At 37.5% G+C, this 21328-nt stretch overlaps 1 protein-coding gene across 1 annotated transcript in view; it reads left to right on the plus strand.

The window, feature by feature from the left end:
• The window catches only part of LOC109078958 (exocyst complex component 4-like), a 114389-nt gene that overhangs the window by 82914 nt on the left and 10147 nt on the right, over positions 1-21328 (plus strand). Inside the window, exons 12-17 of the mRNA XM_042722782.1 lie at positions 7312-7448; positions 9016-9171; positions 10293-10471; positions 18060-18201; positions 20594-20772; positions 20853-21012. Coding sequence (XP_042578716.1) covers positions 7312-7448; positions 9016-9171; positions 10293-10471; positions 18060-18201; positions 20594-20772; positions 20853-21012 — 953 coding nt within the window. The remainder of the gene's footprint in view (positions 1-7311; positions 7449-9015; positions 9172-10292; positions 10472-18059; positions 18202-20593; positions 20773-20852; positions 21013-21328) is intronic.

Raw genomic sequence — 21328 nt, forward strand, 5'->3', positions numbered from 1 at the left:
GAGATGAACTAATGAGAGTGACCTTTTTGTTTGTAGGGTCTGTGTTGTGTGGGTGTGTATATTTGGTCTGTGTGTGTGTGTGTGTGTGATATCAGTTGATTGGCATCCTGTAGTGTTCGGCTCTATTAGAGAAGCACAGATCGGTGTAGCACACAGACAGCGTGGGCCTTTATTAGGGACTTCTCATCACTGCAGAAACCAAAACAGACAGGTTTGGGTGGCATTGTCTAGACCTTGTTTAAGTCTGCAGGAACTCTTGTCTGTACAGAGACACCAAGATCATACCAGGATCAAAATGATGGCCTGCAAGTTACTTAGATTTTGTCTGAAATTTATTTCCATGTTTTGTTTTTTGTTTTGTTTTGTTTTGTTTTGTTTTGTTTTGTTTTTTTGTTTTGTGTTTTGTTTTGTTTTGTTTTGTTTTGTTTTGTTTAGTTTAGTTTAGTTTTTTGTTTTGTTTTGTTTTGGTTTGGTTTGGTTTGGTTTTTGTTTTGTTTTGTTTTGTTTTGACATGTGACATATCTAATCATGTCAAATGTTTGGTAAGTACTGTCGCTCCATAGTATAGAGTCCTTGTGATCGCGAATCTCGAAAGTTAAAGTAAAATGAGAGCGCGCAATTGAAAGCTATATAGCGGCTCCCTGATTTATATACAGTCGCCTATACTTACCCAATGATATAATTGCGAGAAAAAGTATTGATTTTTTTTTTATCCTCCCATCTCGAAGGCCATTTATTCCCCTTAGGGTTTCTGTAGTACACTCCATTTCCTTTCCGAACACTGAACTGGGATCGTCTTATCGGCCCAACCCTAATGCCAATAACCTGAAGCCCATTCTATGACACACCCTATGATATTAATCAGATAACTTAGATACTTAGATTTGCTGTTCCACATCCCTAATTTTAAGCTATTTGATTTTACAGATAGAATGGGATATAAAAATCTTTTAAAACAGATGCAGAAGGATCTCTCCATTAAGAAAACTTTTGCCATTCAAACAATATTTTTAAAAAAAGTTACAGGACATATGGACATCAAAAGCCATAGAATTTCTGATTTCCAACAGTTTTGTTAATATGCTATATAAGTATTTAGAGTAATTTTTCCATGATAGCAATACATCATTTTCACAACCTCTTCTAACCTCTCTTCCTGACCTGTGGTTTGAGAACCTCCTCTTTAATGTTTCGGTCAGCTAGCTTCAGACCTGAACTAGATTTATGTGGCAAATTCATGTTATTACTTCAAAAGAGTGTAGTCCTTTCCATTCGACTGATGGAATTTATCAAGATTCAGCTGACAGTGATGCAGTTTGCACTCTTTCTTGTGTGCTTTAGGGCACAGTCACCTCCTCCTGTTTTTTTCTTTTCTGTCGTTACCTCAGAAACTTCTCTGTTCTGACTTGGGTTCCCCCCTCAGGTCAGCATTAGTCTTTTGGGCTTCGACTGCACCACAGTGGCCTGCTGACTGTGTTTCTCCACCTGTGGGCCGAAAAACAATCCCTCCTCTCGCCAATGATCTTCTCCACCGACTCCGGCCTAACCTTGGGCTAAACCCCTACCTAAACTGGGATTGTGGAAGAGACTGACAACGGTTATCACCAACTGCAGCCTGAATTCGGACTGTCTCTTTATTTTAGTTTACAGGTACGAGGGGTTTAACTCTGGAGAAGTGTTGCTAATCTTTGCCTGTGGAACTAAAACAATGGAAAAGTGGCCAAATATGCTGTCAGTCCTTGCTGCATTAAAGCATGCCAAGTTCTGGATTGAGGCCTAACTTGAGCTGAATTTGAAGAGAACTGCTCTTTTAAGTCATTTTAATATATTTCCATATAATTCCAGTACATCAGTGTTTTTCTGCAGGGTGTGTGCGTGCATATGTGTGTACACAAACATCCGTTCCATAATGATAATGTGTATATCATTGCCTTCTGTTTGTTCCCCTCTCTGCACCATTAGCCCCATATGGCTCTATTTTAGGGGGTGAATGTGAGCCTGTGTGCACTATTGAGAAATAAACATAAAGTTGAATCTCAGAGCTGCTACATTTATGATGGATTTATGTGTGGGTCTATATTATTATGCTGAAGTAAGACTTGGAAGAACTCTGGAAAAGAAAGAAAGAGTGAGTAAGCGAATTTTGGAGGTACAAGGTTAGAGGTGTATGCGCAAGAACTACATTTTTACTTGCCTAAAGTCATATTCTATTAAAATCTGTGGTATTTTGGCACAAATTCATCGTTGATTTGATTAGAAGCTTCAAATGAAGTCAGTATACATGCACACACCCATAAACAAACACCTCAGATTGACCCTCAGCTGTGCTGAATGTGAATTTACATTTGGATTGAACACTGCTGAGTTCATTTGTTTAGTAATCAGTTCTCCTCCAGAGATGGAGAGCCAGTGGGAGAGCCAGTGTACCTTTATTTAAATCATTTCTAATAAAACAGACGTAATCCTTTGCCAGTGGATTTACGGCAGGAAATGCAGTCCTGGTGCTGTTATGCTGCTCAGTTTGCTTTGCTGGTCGAGCCTGTCACTCACACACCTCGCTTTAGAAGAAATGACAGGCTTACATTTAGTTGTTACACATGTCATGCATGTTTGCGGTTTGTGCCTGTGTGTTTGGCCTGTACTTCATCCCGTCAGACTCAAACAATGTCAGATGCAGAATGCTGAGAGCTACTGTATAATAGAGGCTTGAAAGAATAGTTCACACACAAATAAACATTTAATCACTTATTCAACTTCATGTTGTTCTTGTATAACAGATTTTAAGCTAAATGGTCAACCTAAAATGAAAGTGAATAATAAAAAATAAAAGTGCTCTTTAAAAATGACCCTTTCCCCTTAAAAAAACATAAATTATTTAATATTAATATTTATTGTTAATAATGATTATTAATTTATTATTATTATTTAATATTAATATATTGTTTAATTATAATAATAAATAATCATAAAAATACCTAAAAGTAAATAAAAATTATATTACATTTTATAATTTTAAATATTGAAAATATATAAATTAAATAATTATTCTAAAATTACATTCTAGAATAAATATCATTATATATCATTATATTCTAATATTCTACATTAAATAAAATGTAATAAAATAAAATTTCTAAACCTTCTACAGCGCTCATATTTAAATACAATATGTAAATTTTTAATATTTAAAGCTATTGTTTGGCTTCAAAGTACTTGGAATATAGTGCACAAGTCATTTGGGCTTTCACTGTATGGCAAAAAGCTTCTTTTGTTCTCATATAGGTTTGGAATGACATGAAATCGAATAAATAGTGACAGGATTTTATTTATATGTGAACTAACCCTTTAAACAAGGCATTGCACACACACACACACACCAGCAGAAGCAAAATCCTGCATCTATCCACACAGATGTGTGCTGTTGAGTAGCAGGGTCATGTTGGCACGCGTGTGCATGTCTGTGGGTCTCAGTGGTGTACGGTCACACTGACAATGATGAATGAACTGTCGCACCGCTGCCCTTCTCATGCATTACACTTCTTTACCCTGGAGAGGCTTGTGTGTTTCTGCATGTGTTTTCATGCTCCTAATGCCACAAGAAATTGCTCTACCATATTATTTACTATGAATTCTGTAAAGGTTTGTGTGTATGCACACCATGTAGAAATGTTTACCCGCTGGTATGGGTTGGTGTAGGTGTGTGTGTGTGTGTGTGTGTGTGTGCGCGTGCGTGTGTAATTGAAGTGCCAGAACGGTTCAGGTTAAATGCTCTGAACTCTTTGCTATGGGGTCAGAACTGGATTAATGGAGAAAACCAACATCCCTCCAACATCCTCTAAACAAACATCAACTGGAAAACCCTTACAACCACCTAACACTCCAGCAACCACAACTGGAAAACCCCGAAACGTTTACATTGTGATTTCTAGGTCTAGAAATGCAATGGAAATTAATACAATTTAAAAAATGGAAAAACAATGGATTTTATACAGGTATATAATTTATATATATATATATATATATATATATATATATATATATATATATATATATATATATATATACTTTTTAATATATATTTGTGCTTTATATTTCATTTCAGCTAAGAATTCTGTGAAACTTAATTTCCCACTACATTCATTATTAATTAATAAATTAAAGTTATATATTAATTGTTCAATATTTCATATAATCTAGAAATACTCTGACATCACAATTATGTACATATGCTAAATATTATCTAAATAATACTGTATGTGTAATACATGTTCAGTTTAATCAATTAAATCTTTTACTTATTCTGTATGTAAAGCAAGAAGTTTTCAGTATGTAAAGAGTTTAAAATGTAAGTTTGTTCCAAAGGTGTGTGAACCCTGTATTCTAGTAGCTTACTAGAATTATTATTGTATAGAGATTTTTGCTCATGCTGCAGGGATGTAAAAAGTACAGAGGGCAATTTTTTTTGTGTCAAAATTTTACTCAATTAGAAGTATCTACTCAAAAACTTTTCTCATTTATTTAAAATCAAATTGGCTGATTATATCAAGAGACAGCAGGAATGTTCTCATTAAAGTAACTTTAATGCAGAAACTGTGTAAAGCAGCTTTAAGCACAGTTTCGTCAATGTCATGAATAATTCTGGTTATAGGACACCAGATCTTGAAACCTGTTACCTGAAATTTTTTTTTTTTGCTATTTTAAATGAAAGTTAAGTGATGTTCACAGAAATGTGATTTCACTTGTTATTTCATTAAGGCAGGCAAACATGGGTATTTTTAGTTCAAATGTGGTCTAGTGTATACCCAATATATAGCTATGTGCAAGAGTCAAACATCTACAAACATCTACAAACAAATTTACATATATAGTCAGCCATTAAAAAGAGCTCTGCCATTTCTCATTTCTCTAATGCTTCTTCTTAGCATTTCATGAGAGAGCATGTGTATGTGTAGTGCGATTTCTATGTATATACAGTATACATACTCAGACCTCTGAGTGTCCCTAAGCATGTGCGTTAAGTTCTCTCTCCGCTCCACTGCATGTTGTGTTTCCCTCTCATTGACGCTCACCAGTTGAGTCCCTCTGCACGCTGAGCGTTCATTATTATGACTCTCTTCATTTATACTGCGCTAAACCTTCTGCCATTAGCAAACACTCCCTCCAGCAGCTCTGCTCATTTTAAACACCTCTGTACAAAAAAGCAGGACTGTAATCAAGGCTGGCGCGGCTGGACATACTCCAATAAGAATTCAAAGGTGCTCTGTAGTGTGAGCAGACTAAGAATGGGTCAGGAGACATAGAAATTTCCGGGAACAGATCTTAATCCTCCCATGGCACAGTGTGACATTTAAGTAGAAAGGAAGGATTTTGCTTGCGATGAGACAAGAGAACCTCTGCTGGGTTGATTTTTCTCTAAAGCACTTGCCGTCTGTTTCGCTTGTGAGACTTCTATCCATCCTTCAGCTCTATTTTTCTCTCCTTTTCCCTTTCTATTTCTCTCTCTCTCTCTCTCTCTCTCTCTCTCTGGAGCTTGATTACTTTTTAATGATTTCTGGGGCTAAGACGAATGAGTGTGTTAAATGAGGAGAATTAGACATGTGCCGCAGAGCGCTGGGGCATTTGTTACTTGAATAATGGAGCTTAGAGACTTTGTTTACTGGGAAATATTGAGCTTCACAAATGAGATGGGGAGAGAGAGACCAAATATTGCAGCTTTCAGTATGACATTTCTCTGGTCTGTCTCTGTAGCTTTTATTAGGTGGTGGGCAGTATATCGGAAATGCATGATCTATTCAATATTATGTTGCTTATATAAAATTAACCAACATCATAAACATTGACTATGATTTCAATGCACTTTTTCATTTGGCTATAGACATTCCTAAAGGCCTCAACAAATTCACAATCACTTCTCATTTGCTTCTTTTGTCATGACCGACCACGACTTGTGTAAATGAGATCACAAAGACTGACTGTCTATCTAAAACTTTTTGAATTTGAAGATCAGGGTAAATTTAACTTATTTTGTCTTCTGGGAAACATATAACTATCTTCTGTAGCCTCTGAACAGCAGCACTAAAAACGTACACATCTCCATTATGTTCAAAAGTTTTCACCCCTCGGCTCTTAATATATATATGCATTCAATTACCATGAAAATGTTGAAATATTTTGATATGTATGTTCTATGCTCATTTCTCAGTATCCATGCCAATCTTTTCCAGACACCTTTTCACACACATAATCGAACCCACTATGGCGTTGATGGACTTGTTCCAGTGTGACCAGGGGCACAGCTTTGAAGGCTAGTGTTCCCCTGCTGAGTCGTTTCTCCCCCATCCCCCTCGGTTCTCTGCTAGAGAGCTCAACGGATCAGGGCAGTGCCTCGGATCATTACCTCGCTCTCCGCCCCCAGGCTCAAGCAGGGGGCACAAACAGCAGGCATTGATATGTGTATTATCAGATTGTACATCAAATGTGCAGCAATGCGCTAATAAGAACAAACTACTCGGGGCACTCGCCGCTGCCCCCTGCTGGGCAGGATGGGTCACAATGTGGTTGGATTGAGTTAGTGCTGAGTCAAATTGAACAGACAGTTTGTGCCAATGCCACAAGGAAGTTATGATTCAGTGCACTAGGCAGCAACTTTGCCAATGCCGTCCTACCGTTCGCTGTCACTTTCAGTCAATCGCTGCTGGCATTAGAAACACAGCCAAATGTTGGTAGCTGTGCTAAGACTCATGGCTCTTTTGTTTTGGCCCTTCATTGTGTTTAAAATGTGGCCCTTTTTGTGCCCTGTTCCAGAAGAAAGTTATTCTGCTATTAGAGTCATTAGCTTTGATGGCAAGGTGAAATTTTTAAATGGTAGGGGAGGGCTGAGGAAAAGGAAGTGCTTGAAGGATGTGGACGAGTGGAGGTTTGTCATTGCCACACATATAAAATAATATCCATGGTCATATGTTTCTGTATCGTCGCACTTCATTTACGGCAGAAGGGTTGTCTGGATCTGACAGGTGAATGGAGGGTTGTGATCGAGTTTGTTTTTCGGGCTATTTGACGTGTTTTCTCAAAAGCGAGCAATTGAGCAGATAGACTGCAGCATTTTGAAGTCTATCACGGTCCTTTATAGAGGGCGTCTGGACTGGTCATTCTTAAACTCAACCCTGACCTCAGACCAAAACCTCCCCCGCACCTTAACAACAGCGACATTTACAGTCTCTAAGGCAATCATCTGATCCATAGAAACGAATAGAGGTGATGCCCTGACTTCAGAGTGTATCATATTGAGTGTGTGTTTGTTTGTGTTTTCAGAGCACTGTGGTTGTGGAGAAGTCCATTCAGGATCTAATGAGTCTAATGCATGACCTCAGTGCATACTCCAACCAGTTCCTGGAGATGGTCTGTGACAAGCTCAAGGAGTACAAAGAGATCTGCAATTCCGCATACAGGTAATAATACTGTGATGGACAAAAATGAATGTGAGTGTGTTGTTTGTATTCAATGTGATTCAATATAAAGAATGTGTACTGCAACGTAATGGCAGTAAATATCTTATTGTCAAAATGGGCTACATGCAAAAAGAAGATACAATGTGACCAGTGTAGTCTGATTCTTGAACTAATGACTCCTATGAAGTGGTTCTTGGTGAATCAAAAACATACAGCACGACCAGTGTTATCTGGTTCCTGAACGAATGACTCTTACGAGGCGCTTCTGATTAGTGAATCAAAAACATGCAGCGCGACCAGTGTAGACAGATTCATGAATGACTCTGATGAGCCGGTTCTTGTAATGAATAGTGCAAAAAAGATTAGTTTAAATTAATCTGACAGATGGTGCATTTCTCTCTAATGCTAATTAATTTTATTAAGAGCATAATCTATCATCAATACATTACATAATGCCTCAGATCATTAATTAATCTTCATTAAAATAGTTAGTTATGTCTTTAAAATAAAGGAAAATCTGTCTAGAAAACCTTGGTATTAGAAACATTGGATGATTGGTCTGCTCATGTGTTTAAGTGAAGTGTGTGTGTGTGTGTGTGTGTGTGTGTGTGTGTGTGTGTGTGTGTGTGTGTGTGTGTGTGTGTGTGTGTGTGTGTGTGTGTGTCCCTCACATATGTGTAAGTCAGCAGGGGTCTGAACTGAGCTCAATCATGGATAGAAAGTGCAGAAGCAGCCGTTTCCTCGCACAATAATCACATGCTACCAATCTGTCTCTCTCTTTGTCTCCTTCTCTGTCTTTCTTTTGTTCTCTCCCTCTTTCTCATCCATAAGATGAGTGAAACGCACTGCATTACGTTCTACATGATCTGTTCAATCAATCTGCACGTCGCAGACAATAACAGTTCATTCATCCGCGCCCTCGTCTGCCTCTCTGTATCATCCGAACTCTCCTGCAGAACCGTGTTCAGCTGTCATCCAGTGCACACTTTTAATGGCCCGCTTATGCAATATTGAAGACATTTATCTGAACTTACGGTTCATTTTCATATTTTGGCATTTTTGAGACGTGAAGTGAAATGGAGCTTGTCCGGTTCCTGAGCAAATCATAGACTTTGTTCTTATTTTAGCTACTTACGCAGAGTTTCATCACACTTTATGATAACTTCCATTTACAAGTCATTAACAACATCATTATATAGTACTTAACGAAACACTAGATAATGAACATTTAAGTGTGTGAAAATAAATTACATAGTATTTTAGCTATTGCAGTGTACATTAACTTATGATCTGAGGAAGATGATGTCAGGCCAGTTAGTTAGCACATGTTTTCAGTCACATTGAACTCTGGAGCTAATATAATATAATATTTATACATATTTTAAAGTAACTAACTTTTATTTTGGATGCAATTAATCGTGATTAATCATTTGACAGCACTAATATATATATATTCAGATTTTATATAATTATTTCCTATTATATTATATTATATTTCCTCTGTTCCCAAAGTTTAATCCGGAAGTGGCTTTAAGACTGTTGTATGTGGTGTGTGTGTGTGTTGTAGGGGTATCGTGCAGTGCGAGGAGAAGCTGACCATCAGTGCGTCCTGGGCTAAAGATGAAGACATCAGCCGCCTGCTGCAGTCTCTGCCCAACTGGGCCAGCATGACCCAACCCAGACAGCTCCGACAGAAGAGGGAAGAGGAAGAGGACTTCACACGGTGAGAGCACACGCTAATACACACATACATACTACAAATACACACTGTCCCTAATGTGAGCTCCCCACACAGATTCATCAAAGAGCACACAGTATATACAAACACACTCACACAACTCCTATCAGCTCACATCCGAGCAGGTTAACTCACAGTCAGAGACGCCGTGGGACATTTGCTGTGTAACACAGATCCACAGGCCTCTACGTCCTGTAAAGAGATCAATAAACACACTTATGTACTCAACTTCAGAAATTGCATTTGGGCTTTCTGTATTTGTCGAAAATGAAGGTTATATTTAGCTGTTAGACACAGACAAAGCATTTTGGTATTCTGCTTGTGTGCTGTGTTACAGAGGATGAGATCTGGCCCTTATAGCCTCTGCAGACATCTTTGAACAAGAACAAATTCAACTGCAGGCAATCACACTATCTGCTGGAACATTCCAGCATCCCAAACACACACGCAATTCTGTTTTCAATTCACTTGCTCGCTCTATCTCCTTCCCCTTCTGCCTTTTCCTCTCAAGTGCACACTTGAATTAAAGAAGACACAAGTATGAGGAAAACTGTGATTGGATGAGAAGGAGGGGGGCCTTCGTTTTTATCAAAATTGCCCTCAAAGTGTTCTCCCGTCGGTTTGGATGTGCCATGGCCTGCAATTGTACAATAAATAAATGAACTGGTTATGTGGGACAGAAAAATCCAATCTCGCCGACCTGTTGAAGCTAAGCGCAGACAGCGAGCGGGAGGCTTTTATCATATAAATGACCCTGACAGTTTCATCAGCTAAAGAGGGATTACGCCACATGTATGGCAATCCTATACAGAGTGATAAAAGCTTGTTAAAAAGTCTTCCTTTCAATAGACGCTGCATTTTATCTTAAGGAATTTTTACAGTGCTCAGAAATGAGCCGCGTGGATTTTTTTCTCCCACATTCATCACAGACCTGTAGTGGAGGAGGTCAAAGAAAATACTGACTTTATAGATTTGCTTGAGCATCATTCATCTGAATGTGCCTGTGAAGCTCAGCATCAGCTTCTGCTGTGGTTATGAGAAGGAGAGTGAGGGAAAGCACACGTTAAAACACAAATATTCATTATTTCTTCATCTGTTTCTCGTAGGGTGGCATTTGCCAAGGAGTCGGAGGTTTTGACGGGAAATCTGGGTGATAAGCTGATTCCTCAGAATGAGATTCTGAGGGACGTCAGTGATCTGAAGGCTCTCGCTAACCTGCAGGAGAGCATGGAGTGGCTTGCCACTCGCCTCAGGGGCTTCTTCAGCAACCTGCCCCAGAGCTCCAGTGAGTGTGTGTGTTTATGGTTTGGCTGGAGGTTTGTCCAGTGATGAAAGTGTGTCACAATGTTTTGTGAGTCAAAATGTTTTCTAATTTTTTTTTCTTATCATAAAACAATTTGATAAGTGATCATTTGAATTGAAAAATTAACTTGATTTTGAGTATTTGGTATATGTGCACTTTTTTAAACAATTTTTAAAAAATTATAAATAGTAATAATAATAATATAAAAAAGTTATATTAAATGATATTTTAAAATTGAAAATATTAATATATATATATTTAATTTATTAGTATTATTTATTGATTTATATTTATAAAAATAAAAAGTATATTAAATGATATATTAAATATATGAAATATATATATATAATATATATATATATATTATATATATATATATATATATATTAATATTAATTGAATAATTACATTCAATCATTACGTTCATTTTATTTTAATTCATTTAAATAATTATATTAAATTATTGAAACAATTAAAAATTGAAACAATATTTCTCATTCTTTTTAAGTCATAACTGTTTTTTTTTTAAGTTTTTGTTTTTGTTTTGGGTTTTTGTTCATCAGAACAAACATAAAATATACTATGTATTTCCAGTTAAGTCTAGTAAATTAGACTTAAATCCCAGTGTCTCCCAACTTTTAGACCTCATTGTGTGCCCAGTTGTACTGTATTTTGCCAGTTCATCAGAACTGATAGAATATAGTTCATTAGTTCAAAAGAAGAACTGTATTTTTACACAAGTTGTTACAGTGATTTGAGAATATTCAGTTTCCAGACTTCAATAAAAACTTCAGCTCTGCATTTCTAACGTCACCGTGGCCACATCGTTGAAACTTCACACAATACCTTCAGAATTTCCTCCACTTCTTTCACTAAAATCTGTAAATAAGCTCTTTTAAAACTATTGTTACTTCTGTTTTTTGGGTAAAGACTGCTTCATAACGACTCGCGTCCGGAGCAGATAAAAATTCAATAAGAGCGCGGTGGAGGATGTGGTGTAATTACCATTAGTTCTGTGCAGAAGCCGTAATGGAGTGTTTTATCATGGTGGGACAGCTTCAGCATTGTTCATTATTTAGTGTTTGCTGAGCTGATGGGACCGTCGCCGACGGAAACCCTTATCTCTGTACCCCCCCCCCATTAAATTGGATTTTATATTATGGAGCCAGTCAGGTATGAACAAGTCATTTTCTCCTGTCTTGTCTTGCAGACTAATACACGTTTGCCAGTGTAATGTGGGGGAGATTAAACAGCGTCTCACCACCAGAGACTGAGCTTTGAAGTGGATCGAGTGAAGAGAGTTCCTAGACAGAGAGAAAGAGCTCTTTTGCCCTTGTCTTTTTAAAACGCAGGCCCACTGCGGTCAGGAAGAGACATCCTTCATGCACCTGTGACCACCCTGCTGTGGCGTTTGTGCACTAGAAGTATTCCACAAAGAACGTATGTCAGACAGACAGTGAGACCTTGTCCTTGTCTCAGTGAGTTTAATCCATGGCATTGCTCGTTCTCCGTCCCTCCAGTCTCTGCTAAAACAAACATGCGGACCTCCGTGATAAGATGCGTGTGATAATCTTTAGCTCTTTAGTGTCATGGTGTTGAATCTTAATGTAATCGAAATTTGATTTGGCACTAGGATACGTTCTTTAGTCTTGGACCTGCTGTTTGGGTAGAAATCGATGGGCTTTGATTGGTTCACAGATAATGCAGCATTTCCATTTAAAGTCTCATAAACTGGTGCAAAATAAAAAATAAAAGCCACTTTGGTTCTTTTGCTAAAGGTAATGCATTACTTAGATAAACACTTTTTGCTAGCAATCTGTGGTAGATGCCTTATGTCAGACACTTCTTGAAGGTAATAATGGCCAATCATTTTGATAACAGGCTTTTGCTCAGGCATTTCAGAATGAATTTGAGATGCTATGAAATGATATTATTAATTATTTGTTCACATTACTTTTTTTGGTTCAATCACATTTATTCAGCACACGTGTTCTCTTTGTAGTTTACAAATAACCTTAATACTAGGGATGCAACGAAACCATTTTTTCAGAACCGATCCGATACCGAAAATTCGGAGTGTCTGCCAATACCGATTCAATCCGATACCAGCACAGGTTTGTAGAATTTCTATACTTCTCTGTGTTGACCTGATTGTTACTCTTTTGTGTGTTAAACACAATCTACTACATATAGACAACTTCATTTTAATGAAAAATAACAAATAAAAAAATATATAATCATAATCTATGAAAAAAATACTATTATAAAAAATCATAATCAAAAAATAATCAACAAAAAACACTCTAGAAAATTTATTTTTACAAAATAATTTTATAAAATCTAGTGAAATATTTTATTTAAAAATGAAAGTGAATAAGTCTAAAATCTGGTAAAATGTTACACATTGCTCTTTTTTTGTTGTAAAACACATCTGTGAAAAAACAATTAAATACATTTATATAGAAATATATAAGACGTTTCTTTTAAATGTACAGCACAGTAATAAAGGCAGCAACATATGATAGATAGGACAGAACAAGAAAGACTATTAATAATCTTTGATTGCACAGAAAAAAGCAGCAAATGCACCAATAAAGAGCAGCAAATGCACATCCCGTGCTCAGAATGATGCGCTTGAAACAATACGGAGTCACAGTGTGCAGGCTGCAAAGCCTACGAGTCCGCATAGAAAAGTTAGTTCAACACCGATGCTTCTCTGCTCGTGTTCATCTTCAGTTCTCTCTTCACAGCAGTTCAGTCAGTGTACTGTTTGAGTAAATAAATTACTCCGGGATATTGGTTTATTTTGACTCAGAGGGAGTGTCAGCCACATTAAAAAAGTGAATAACTTTGCTTACTGGAGTGAATAAAATGCTTACTGGAGACGCAAACCATTTCAAACGATTCAGTCCGATTTGGTGAACTGGTTCAACCGGTTCACTAAGAAGAACCGGTTAAATCGAACTATTCGTTCGCAAACCAGACGTCACTAGTACAAAGGAAAGACATATTGATATGTAGTGTATTAAATATGTGCGTTAGTTTATTGAGCCTTTTCTTTGAACAGTTTTAAACCTCAGTTACTATGCGCTCTTGAAGAGAGTTTCATCGTTTTGACTGTAGTAACCGAACGGAACACGCAGTTTGATTTCTGAATGGAGGATGACAGACAGCCACAGCGGAAAGAGGAGTTTATGTGAACTTGAATTTAATGACTTAAATATTCATCTGTACATCACACTGAACTATTGAACAGCTTCAGAACACTAGCATATATAGTGCACGAAAACTTTTTGTTGCTTTATAATGTTTTTGTGCCTTTCGTGGGGCTCAACAATAACACAGAATAGTATACGCACAATATTGGATTTGGATCGGTTTCGTCTGACCGATAACCGATCTGCAGAAAATGACAGTATCGGTGCCGATACCGATCCTGAGTATCGGATCGATGCATCCCTACTTAATACTAAAAAAATTCACTTATTTTAAGATTTATTTTTGGCATTTTGTCTTTATTAGGATAGGATAGTGTAGAATAGACAGGAAGCAAAGTGTGTGTGTATGGGGGGGGTGGGTTAGGAAAGGTCCTCGAACCGGGATTCGAACTCGGGACGCCAGCAATGTAATGGCATTATGTTCTTCTGACCATTGCACTTATGCCTTAGAACAAGAGCTTTTACCAAGTTATACCCACCTTGGCTAGACAAACAAAAAACAAAACTCTTAAGTCTGTTGTCAAAACAACCCTCTTCCTTTCACATGCTTCCAAATCCATCTTCTTATAGCTCTCAGGAGATTCATCGCTCTCATATTGCAGAACAGACGCAGAGCTTTGAGCATTTATAGCCTTTAGTGCCAAAGAAAAAGAGTGATTCTTGGGTCAAGCGATCTGTTGGTTTTTGGGAGTTTTTTAAAGTACCTTTATCACCAACAGTAAAGGTCTGCTTTCCATCTATTAGCATAATGTGTGCAGATACACACAGACACACTTTAATTTCTGGAATAGCTTTAACCGAAGACACCTACTTGTTTTTCCATTCTTTCTCCCTCCTCTCAAGTCCTGTCCTGAAGGCTTAGCCGGCAAGTCGTAGCGCTGACGCAGTGAGGTCAAAGGTCGCCAGCAGACAGAGCTCGGCTCTCCCCATGCAGATGTCACCACTGTTACTGCAGCCGAATAATTAACGCTCTCAGCCAATCACATGCATCATTCATGAGGCTTCTGTCTCTCTCCCTCTCTCTCCGCTGCTGCAGAGGTCAGATATCTTGTTTATTAGAGCGCTGTGTTTAACAGCCGGTGGGAGGTGTGCGGCGAGATGATGCAGTTTTTCAACAGCAGTTTTTGGGCTGAGCCGCTGTGCTTAAAATTCACCCTGACAGCCAGTGGGACGTAGCCGTGAAGAAGGGTATCAGCAAATGATTGATCTCCGCTCTCTCGCTCTCTCTCTGTCTTTATGAGTGCCACCCTCTCACAGATGGCATCGAACAGACGCTTAGGCGAGATAGGATTTGAAAATAATTGGGTGAGCCCAACACGCACACAGGCTCACATCTACGCAAGCACACAGCCTCCGATACAAGAAATGTAAAAGCCTCTAAGTTAAAGGAAGACAGAAGAAGACATTAAGTGAGTCTGTTTGTGACTCTAAATTGGCCGCCTCATGTGGCGCGGCCTTGATCATACCGTCGCAGCAGGGCGAGCTCGGAGGCGATGGACAGCAGGCCCCATCTCTCTCTCGCACCCCCGGTGGGGGGTCTGGGGCAGGGGGTCCTGGCACACACAGACTTTCAGCAGAGCAGCCATTCTTTGCCACATGCCGCTGCACTCAGTCGTTCGCTGACAGTTGGCGTGTGTATACATGAGCACACATGTGTTAATAAACACACAACTTGACAAACAGCTCTACACATGGATAGAATTCACACTAACTGCATAATGCAAACATGCAGGTTAATTGGCGTGCAGCATTGGCTTCCTTTGGATTTGCAGTACACTCTGGATGTCTGGATCATGCTGTTTATGAACGGCGAAGTTCCAGATTTCACTAAAATGATGAACTGGCTTAAATAAACAGCATTTTTCTTTTGCACCCAACTGGTAGAACAGTTTTACTTTGGCTGGCTGTGCGAAAGCAGATAATGATTTTGAAGTAGTTTGTATAAACTTTGTTACTTTATTAAAATATTAAACTGAACAAATAGTACACTCAAAAATGTAAATTCTTTAAACATAAAATTATAGTAATTTGAATATATTAGTGTAGTATTAATAGGTTAGTTGACCTGCATGCTCTATTTCAAGTCCTTCAAAGCCATATGATAGTTTTGTTTAGTTATGGAAAGAACTTGTATTCAATTAGTATTTCAATTTCAATTTCGGCCTCCAACGATTATGAAAAAACAATAATCAAGATAAAACGATTATTGTGCCCCATTCACTTACTTCACGTGCAAATCTGTAAAATCATGTAACATGACTTTCGCAAAATAGGACTTGCTTGATTTGTTCAAGTTTATTAGATTTATTTCTGTTTTTTAAAAGTGCAAAAGAGAATTTAAACTGTTCCTCAACTTTTTGTGTTATACAGTGCTTGGTGATTATTCACATAAACCCTCTTCTATTATGTCCTAAATAAACACAAACAGTTGAGAATGAAAATGCGTGCGTAACAGTAAATTGGATCCGTGCATCTCTTAAAGTGACAACAGGCTAATATTCCTGCTGCCAACTATGTTTAATATTAATCAAACAAAAAAAAACAAAGAAAATCGCTCACTGCTCTTGACTGAATGACTTTTATACCTTTAATAAGAAATAAAGAAAGTTTAGTTCTTACAGTAAAGACTATGATGTTTTATTTTTACATTTGATTATTCTATTTCTGTAGTAGGCATTAGCTGAATACTTCACTTGCATAAAAAATGTAAAGCACTATTTGTTTCATTTGTATCCTCTTTCAGTTGTATTTGTCATTTGCTTTTTTTGTTTTTATTGTATTGCTGACTGTTGAGGATTTTTACTTTTTAACTTAGGAGTTACCCTAGTATTCTGCAAATACCCTAGTATTCTGAAATTTCACTTGTATCTAAAATGTAGATGTAATAGCAACCTTATTTACAGAAGATATATTTTTAATAAATATATCGGTATCTTTAAATAAATCTTTGGTCATGTGGCCCACTTATAATTGTGAATAATAATAATTGTGATTACACCAAAATAATAATCAAAATAATTATCAAATAATGGAGTAGCCCTACTCGTAAGCTTCATCACCTCTGCCTTTCTGTCAAACCTCATTCTTGAACACAATGCATATACAAACATTATTAAAACACAAACAAGAAACAAACAAAAACCAAATCAATATCATATCAACACAAACTTCAATAACAATATCTCCAGCTGCCTTTATTTTAAGGAAAAGTGCAGCATAAACATTCTTCAAAACATCGCCTTTTGAGTTCCACATAAGGTCATACAGGTTATATGAATGTTAGTAAATTATTATAGAACTTTAATTTTAGGTGAGCATACCTCTTTAATTACTGATTCGGTACTCAGTTTGAATTACCCTACCAAATAGACTTAAAATGGACTCTTTGCTTGTTACAATGGCTTGACAGTTCTGATATCCATGGGAGGTCACATCAGGGGAATTTTCTGTGCTCTCTGGAATAACATATCAGTCCTCAGTGACCCAGTGCCTCTAATCTACCACCTGGTCATCACTGCTATATTTGCACTTCTTGTCTTCAAGCGTTTTTAATCATTCCATGCCAAACACCCTTATCTCCCACAAACCTTATTTCTAATAAAAGTTATAGACAGACAGTAATTAACTATCAAATGAACACACATATACGAGAGTGCTGCGGCTCTTGTCGTGTCTTCTGACTGTGGTCTGTGTGTGTATATATAATTTCTCAATGCAGTGGCCATTTTCTTGAACAAACACAAGGGACCCAGAGCCACTGCGTGAGCAAACTGGCATCCATCAGCACAGCAAACACGTCCACACACACATACTTCTCTACATACCTTGAGATTTGTGTGTGTGTGTGTGTGTGTGAATGTGACCTTCAGAAGTGCAGAGACATGCCGCAGAGAGTTACAGGAAGTCAGTGTCCATCGCCATCTCTCGTGCCTCATTGATCGCCTAGTGTCCTACACATAAACACACACACTTTTCCATTTGATAGTCATCCTGTGGCCATATGTGTGTTTGCATCTCATTTACTACACTGTAAAAAAATGAAAATAAACATTATTAGAGTATGTTTTATGAGAAAATACTATTTAGGTATTTCTACATCAAAATTTCGTGTTTAATTCAATGTGTTACTGAATTTATGCTAGGTGTTTATGAATTATGCAAGTGACTGAACAAACACTACATGGCCAAAATATGTTGACATCAGAACACCATACAGTGCTTGGTAAATTTGTTGGCATTAATTATTAGGAAGTCTGGGAAGTATTTCCACATGGTGTTGGTATATTGGCTATAAATGTGTTTTTCTGTTTTGCTTTATGGCTCAGACTCTGTATTTATATTCTTTTGTCTAGGTGTATCCCCAGGCTCAGATGCTCAGGTGAACAGTGAGAACGTCCGCAATCGAGAGCAGATCCTTCAGACATTGACTGACCTCTCCAGATCCTTCCAGGACATCGCTGACCGCTGCCTTCTGGTGCTTCATCTGGAGATCAGGTAGGTCTGACCACTTCATCTCAATCTAAAAGAAGGACTTCATGCACAAGTCTTAAGATATTTTCGTACAAACAACAACTTAAATGCTGCAGATTTAAATGCTGCAGACCGTCATCTCCATTAGAATTAAACGGGTTGTAATATTAAATCTTCCTAAGAGTTTGCCTGGCCCAAAAGAGCACCGATGGGTCATTCACTCTGCTACCCTCCTCCACAGACCCTCCCTCCCACTCGCCTGATTATTCTCTGATATCATTTAGCTTATGTGATCCTGTTTATGATTTGGAAACAATAACTCGCGGCTCCCATGCTACGCGTTATTGACTTTTTCCATCAAGCAAATTTCCCCTGACTGTGCTTGAGGGTAAATTAAGCTATAAGAGAAGGTAAGAAGAAGATGATGCAGGCTTTATGGTTTGGTAGCAGGCGGCTTCGCTTAAAGCTTTTCCAATGCTGAATGAGAAAGGGGAGGTTTATTGCAGGGCTGTTGGAGGCCATTATGGAAACCTCTCCGTCTCACCTTCTCTCTCTTTCTGTCTCAAGAATGCTCTTTCTTTGTGCACCTATACGCAGGTCTATTAGTCCATGAACACTTCACAGATTGTACTCCCCAAACACACATGCACCTGCTCACAGGACATTCCATCATCCCAGTTCATTCAGCCTTTATAGAGTGAAGCGAGATATTCACTACCAGCATCTGGCATTTCTCTGAGGAACGATGACAGTCTAGAGTGCTGTTAACACTACTTGCAAATGATAACAATAACTCACACGTTCAAACTGGCTTTCATTATTTCTTACATTTAATGGTAATTTAGATTGTAATACCCCGAGGATAGATTATGTGGAGATGTTCTAAATTTCCAACAGAATTTTAGGGAAATTAGTACATTTTATTATCTGGAAAAAGTATTCATAAAAAGTTATTTTTATTATTGAAACATAATAAAATTAATTAATTTATTATTATATTAACATATAGTATATGTGGTTGTAATGTGTGTTTATATTTTATATTATAACAAATAAATGAACAAATAAGTAAGTGAGCTGCCGGACCCGCTGTCCGGACGAGAACCGCACCCATTATATGGCTGACGTGCCAGGATGCCGGGCCGTTTATCCCCGGGAAGCGCCATGGGCCAAGGAGGGCGAAGCCTCTCAGAAGAAGCCGCCGCCGGACTCTGCCCCTTACCTGGACCCTTCCTTCCCGATCCCGTAAACAGATAAACAGATCCCCTGTTTATTTTGAAAACCCTTCCGCTTTGGACACTTTTATTCCCTGTTTTTGTTATTTTCTGTTGATAAAAGCCTCTCTGATGCCTGATGCCACACCAACTGTGTCTGCCGTTGGCTCCTATATATATATATATATATATATATATATATATATATATATAATATACCACACACATATACCTATACACACACACATATATATATATATATATATATACATATATATATACTCACATATACACACCACACACACATGTGTGACATGTATGTATATATATATATATATATGTATGTATATGTATATATATAATGTATAGATATCTATATATATATATATATATATATATATATATAATATATATATATATAGATATATATATATATATTAGGGCTGCATGATAAATTGCAATATCGCATTCATAATTGCAGATGAATTGCCTTTGATTATGAATGCGATATTGCGTAGCTTGTCAGTGAACTTCAGCTCTGTGTATTAAATGCCACACCATCTGAAAGCACGTGATGGAGATTTACTATTAATCACAGAACCTGCTCTACTGACGAGATGTGCATGATCATCACATGTGATTTATCGTGCAGCCCTAATATACATACATATATATATATATAGACACACACATATACATATACACACATACATATATACATATATATACATATAGTCCAGAACTCCCTGATATATATATATATATGTATGTATGTATGTAATATTAATATTTATATATGTGTGTGATTTATTTTATAAATTAATACATTATACATAATATTTTATTTATAATCTATATTTATTAATTAATTAATAAGTTATTCTATTTATTTATTTATTATTTTTGACCTTAATACTTTAGGTCTATATGTCATACAGGGGCATTAATACAAACTCCCTTTTAAAATTAAAAAAAAGGATAAAATATACCAAATGTGAAAATAATTAGTTCACATGATCAAAGCCATCTTAATTGCGGTTTTCCAGGAAAGTCTGATGAAAAGACTTTTTCATGTGAAAATTATTCATTTTGAGGTGAAATCCTGTGTGAGTTCAAACAAATCATATCTCGAGCTTCAGGAAAGTTCTTATCTGTCTCAACTGGTAATTGTCATTCTGTGTCTGTCGTCTCTGCCCCATCAGGGTCCACTGTTTCCATTATCTGATCCCTCTGGCAAAGCAAGGCAACTACGCCATCGTGGCTAATGCAGCCAGCATGGACTACGACCCTCTGGTGGTGAAGCTGAATAAGGACATCAGTGCCATAGAGGAAGTGATGGGAGCCGCCCTGCAGCAGCACAAGTTTCAGTATATCTTTGAGGGTGAGTGACCTCTTGCCTCAACAGGAAGCTGATGCCTGAAGCAGTATTTCTTTTCTGACTATCTTCCTGTCTCGGTGCAGGTCTGGGTCACCTGATCTCCTGTATTCTGATAAACGGAGCTCAGTACTTCAAGCGCATCAGTGAGTCCGGCATCAAGAAGATGTGCAGAAATATCTTTGTGCTCCAGCAGAACCTGACGAACATCACCATGTCACGCGAGGCTGATCTGGATTTCGCCAGGTAGAATACACAAATATTCTCAGTGGGGATGTCCGAAACAACATCATTTCAAAATCAGCTTGCCTGAACAACTCCTCAACCAATTGGTTTTAAGGCTGTTCACACTTGCCATCTTTTTTGAAACCGCAAGACTTTTACATTATAATCCTATGGAGTAAACCGTGTTTTCAAAACTGTCAGTGTCTTTTTCTACAGCTCAGAGTGTCTTTTCAAGTTGAAAAAAGTTCAACTTTTCTGGAAAAAAATGCCCTACGTTAAGCGTCTTTTTGACAGCTGACCAATGACAAGTGAGTAGTGAGATTTCTCATTTCCATAA

The sequence above is a fragment of the Cyprinus carpio genome, chromosome B4, assembly GCF_018340385.1.
Source record: "Cyprinus carpio isolate SPL01 chromosome B4, ASM1834038v1, whole genome shotgun sequence".
NCBI classification, from domain to species: Eukaryota; Metazoa; Chordata; class Actinopteri; order Cypriniformes; family Cyprinidae; genus Cyprinus; species Cyprinus carpio.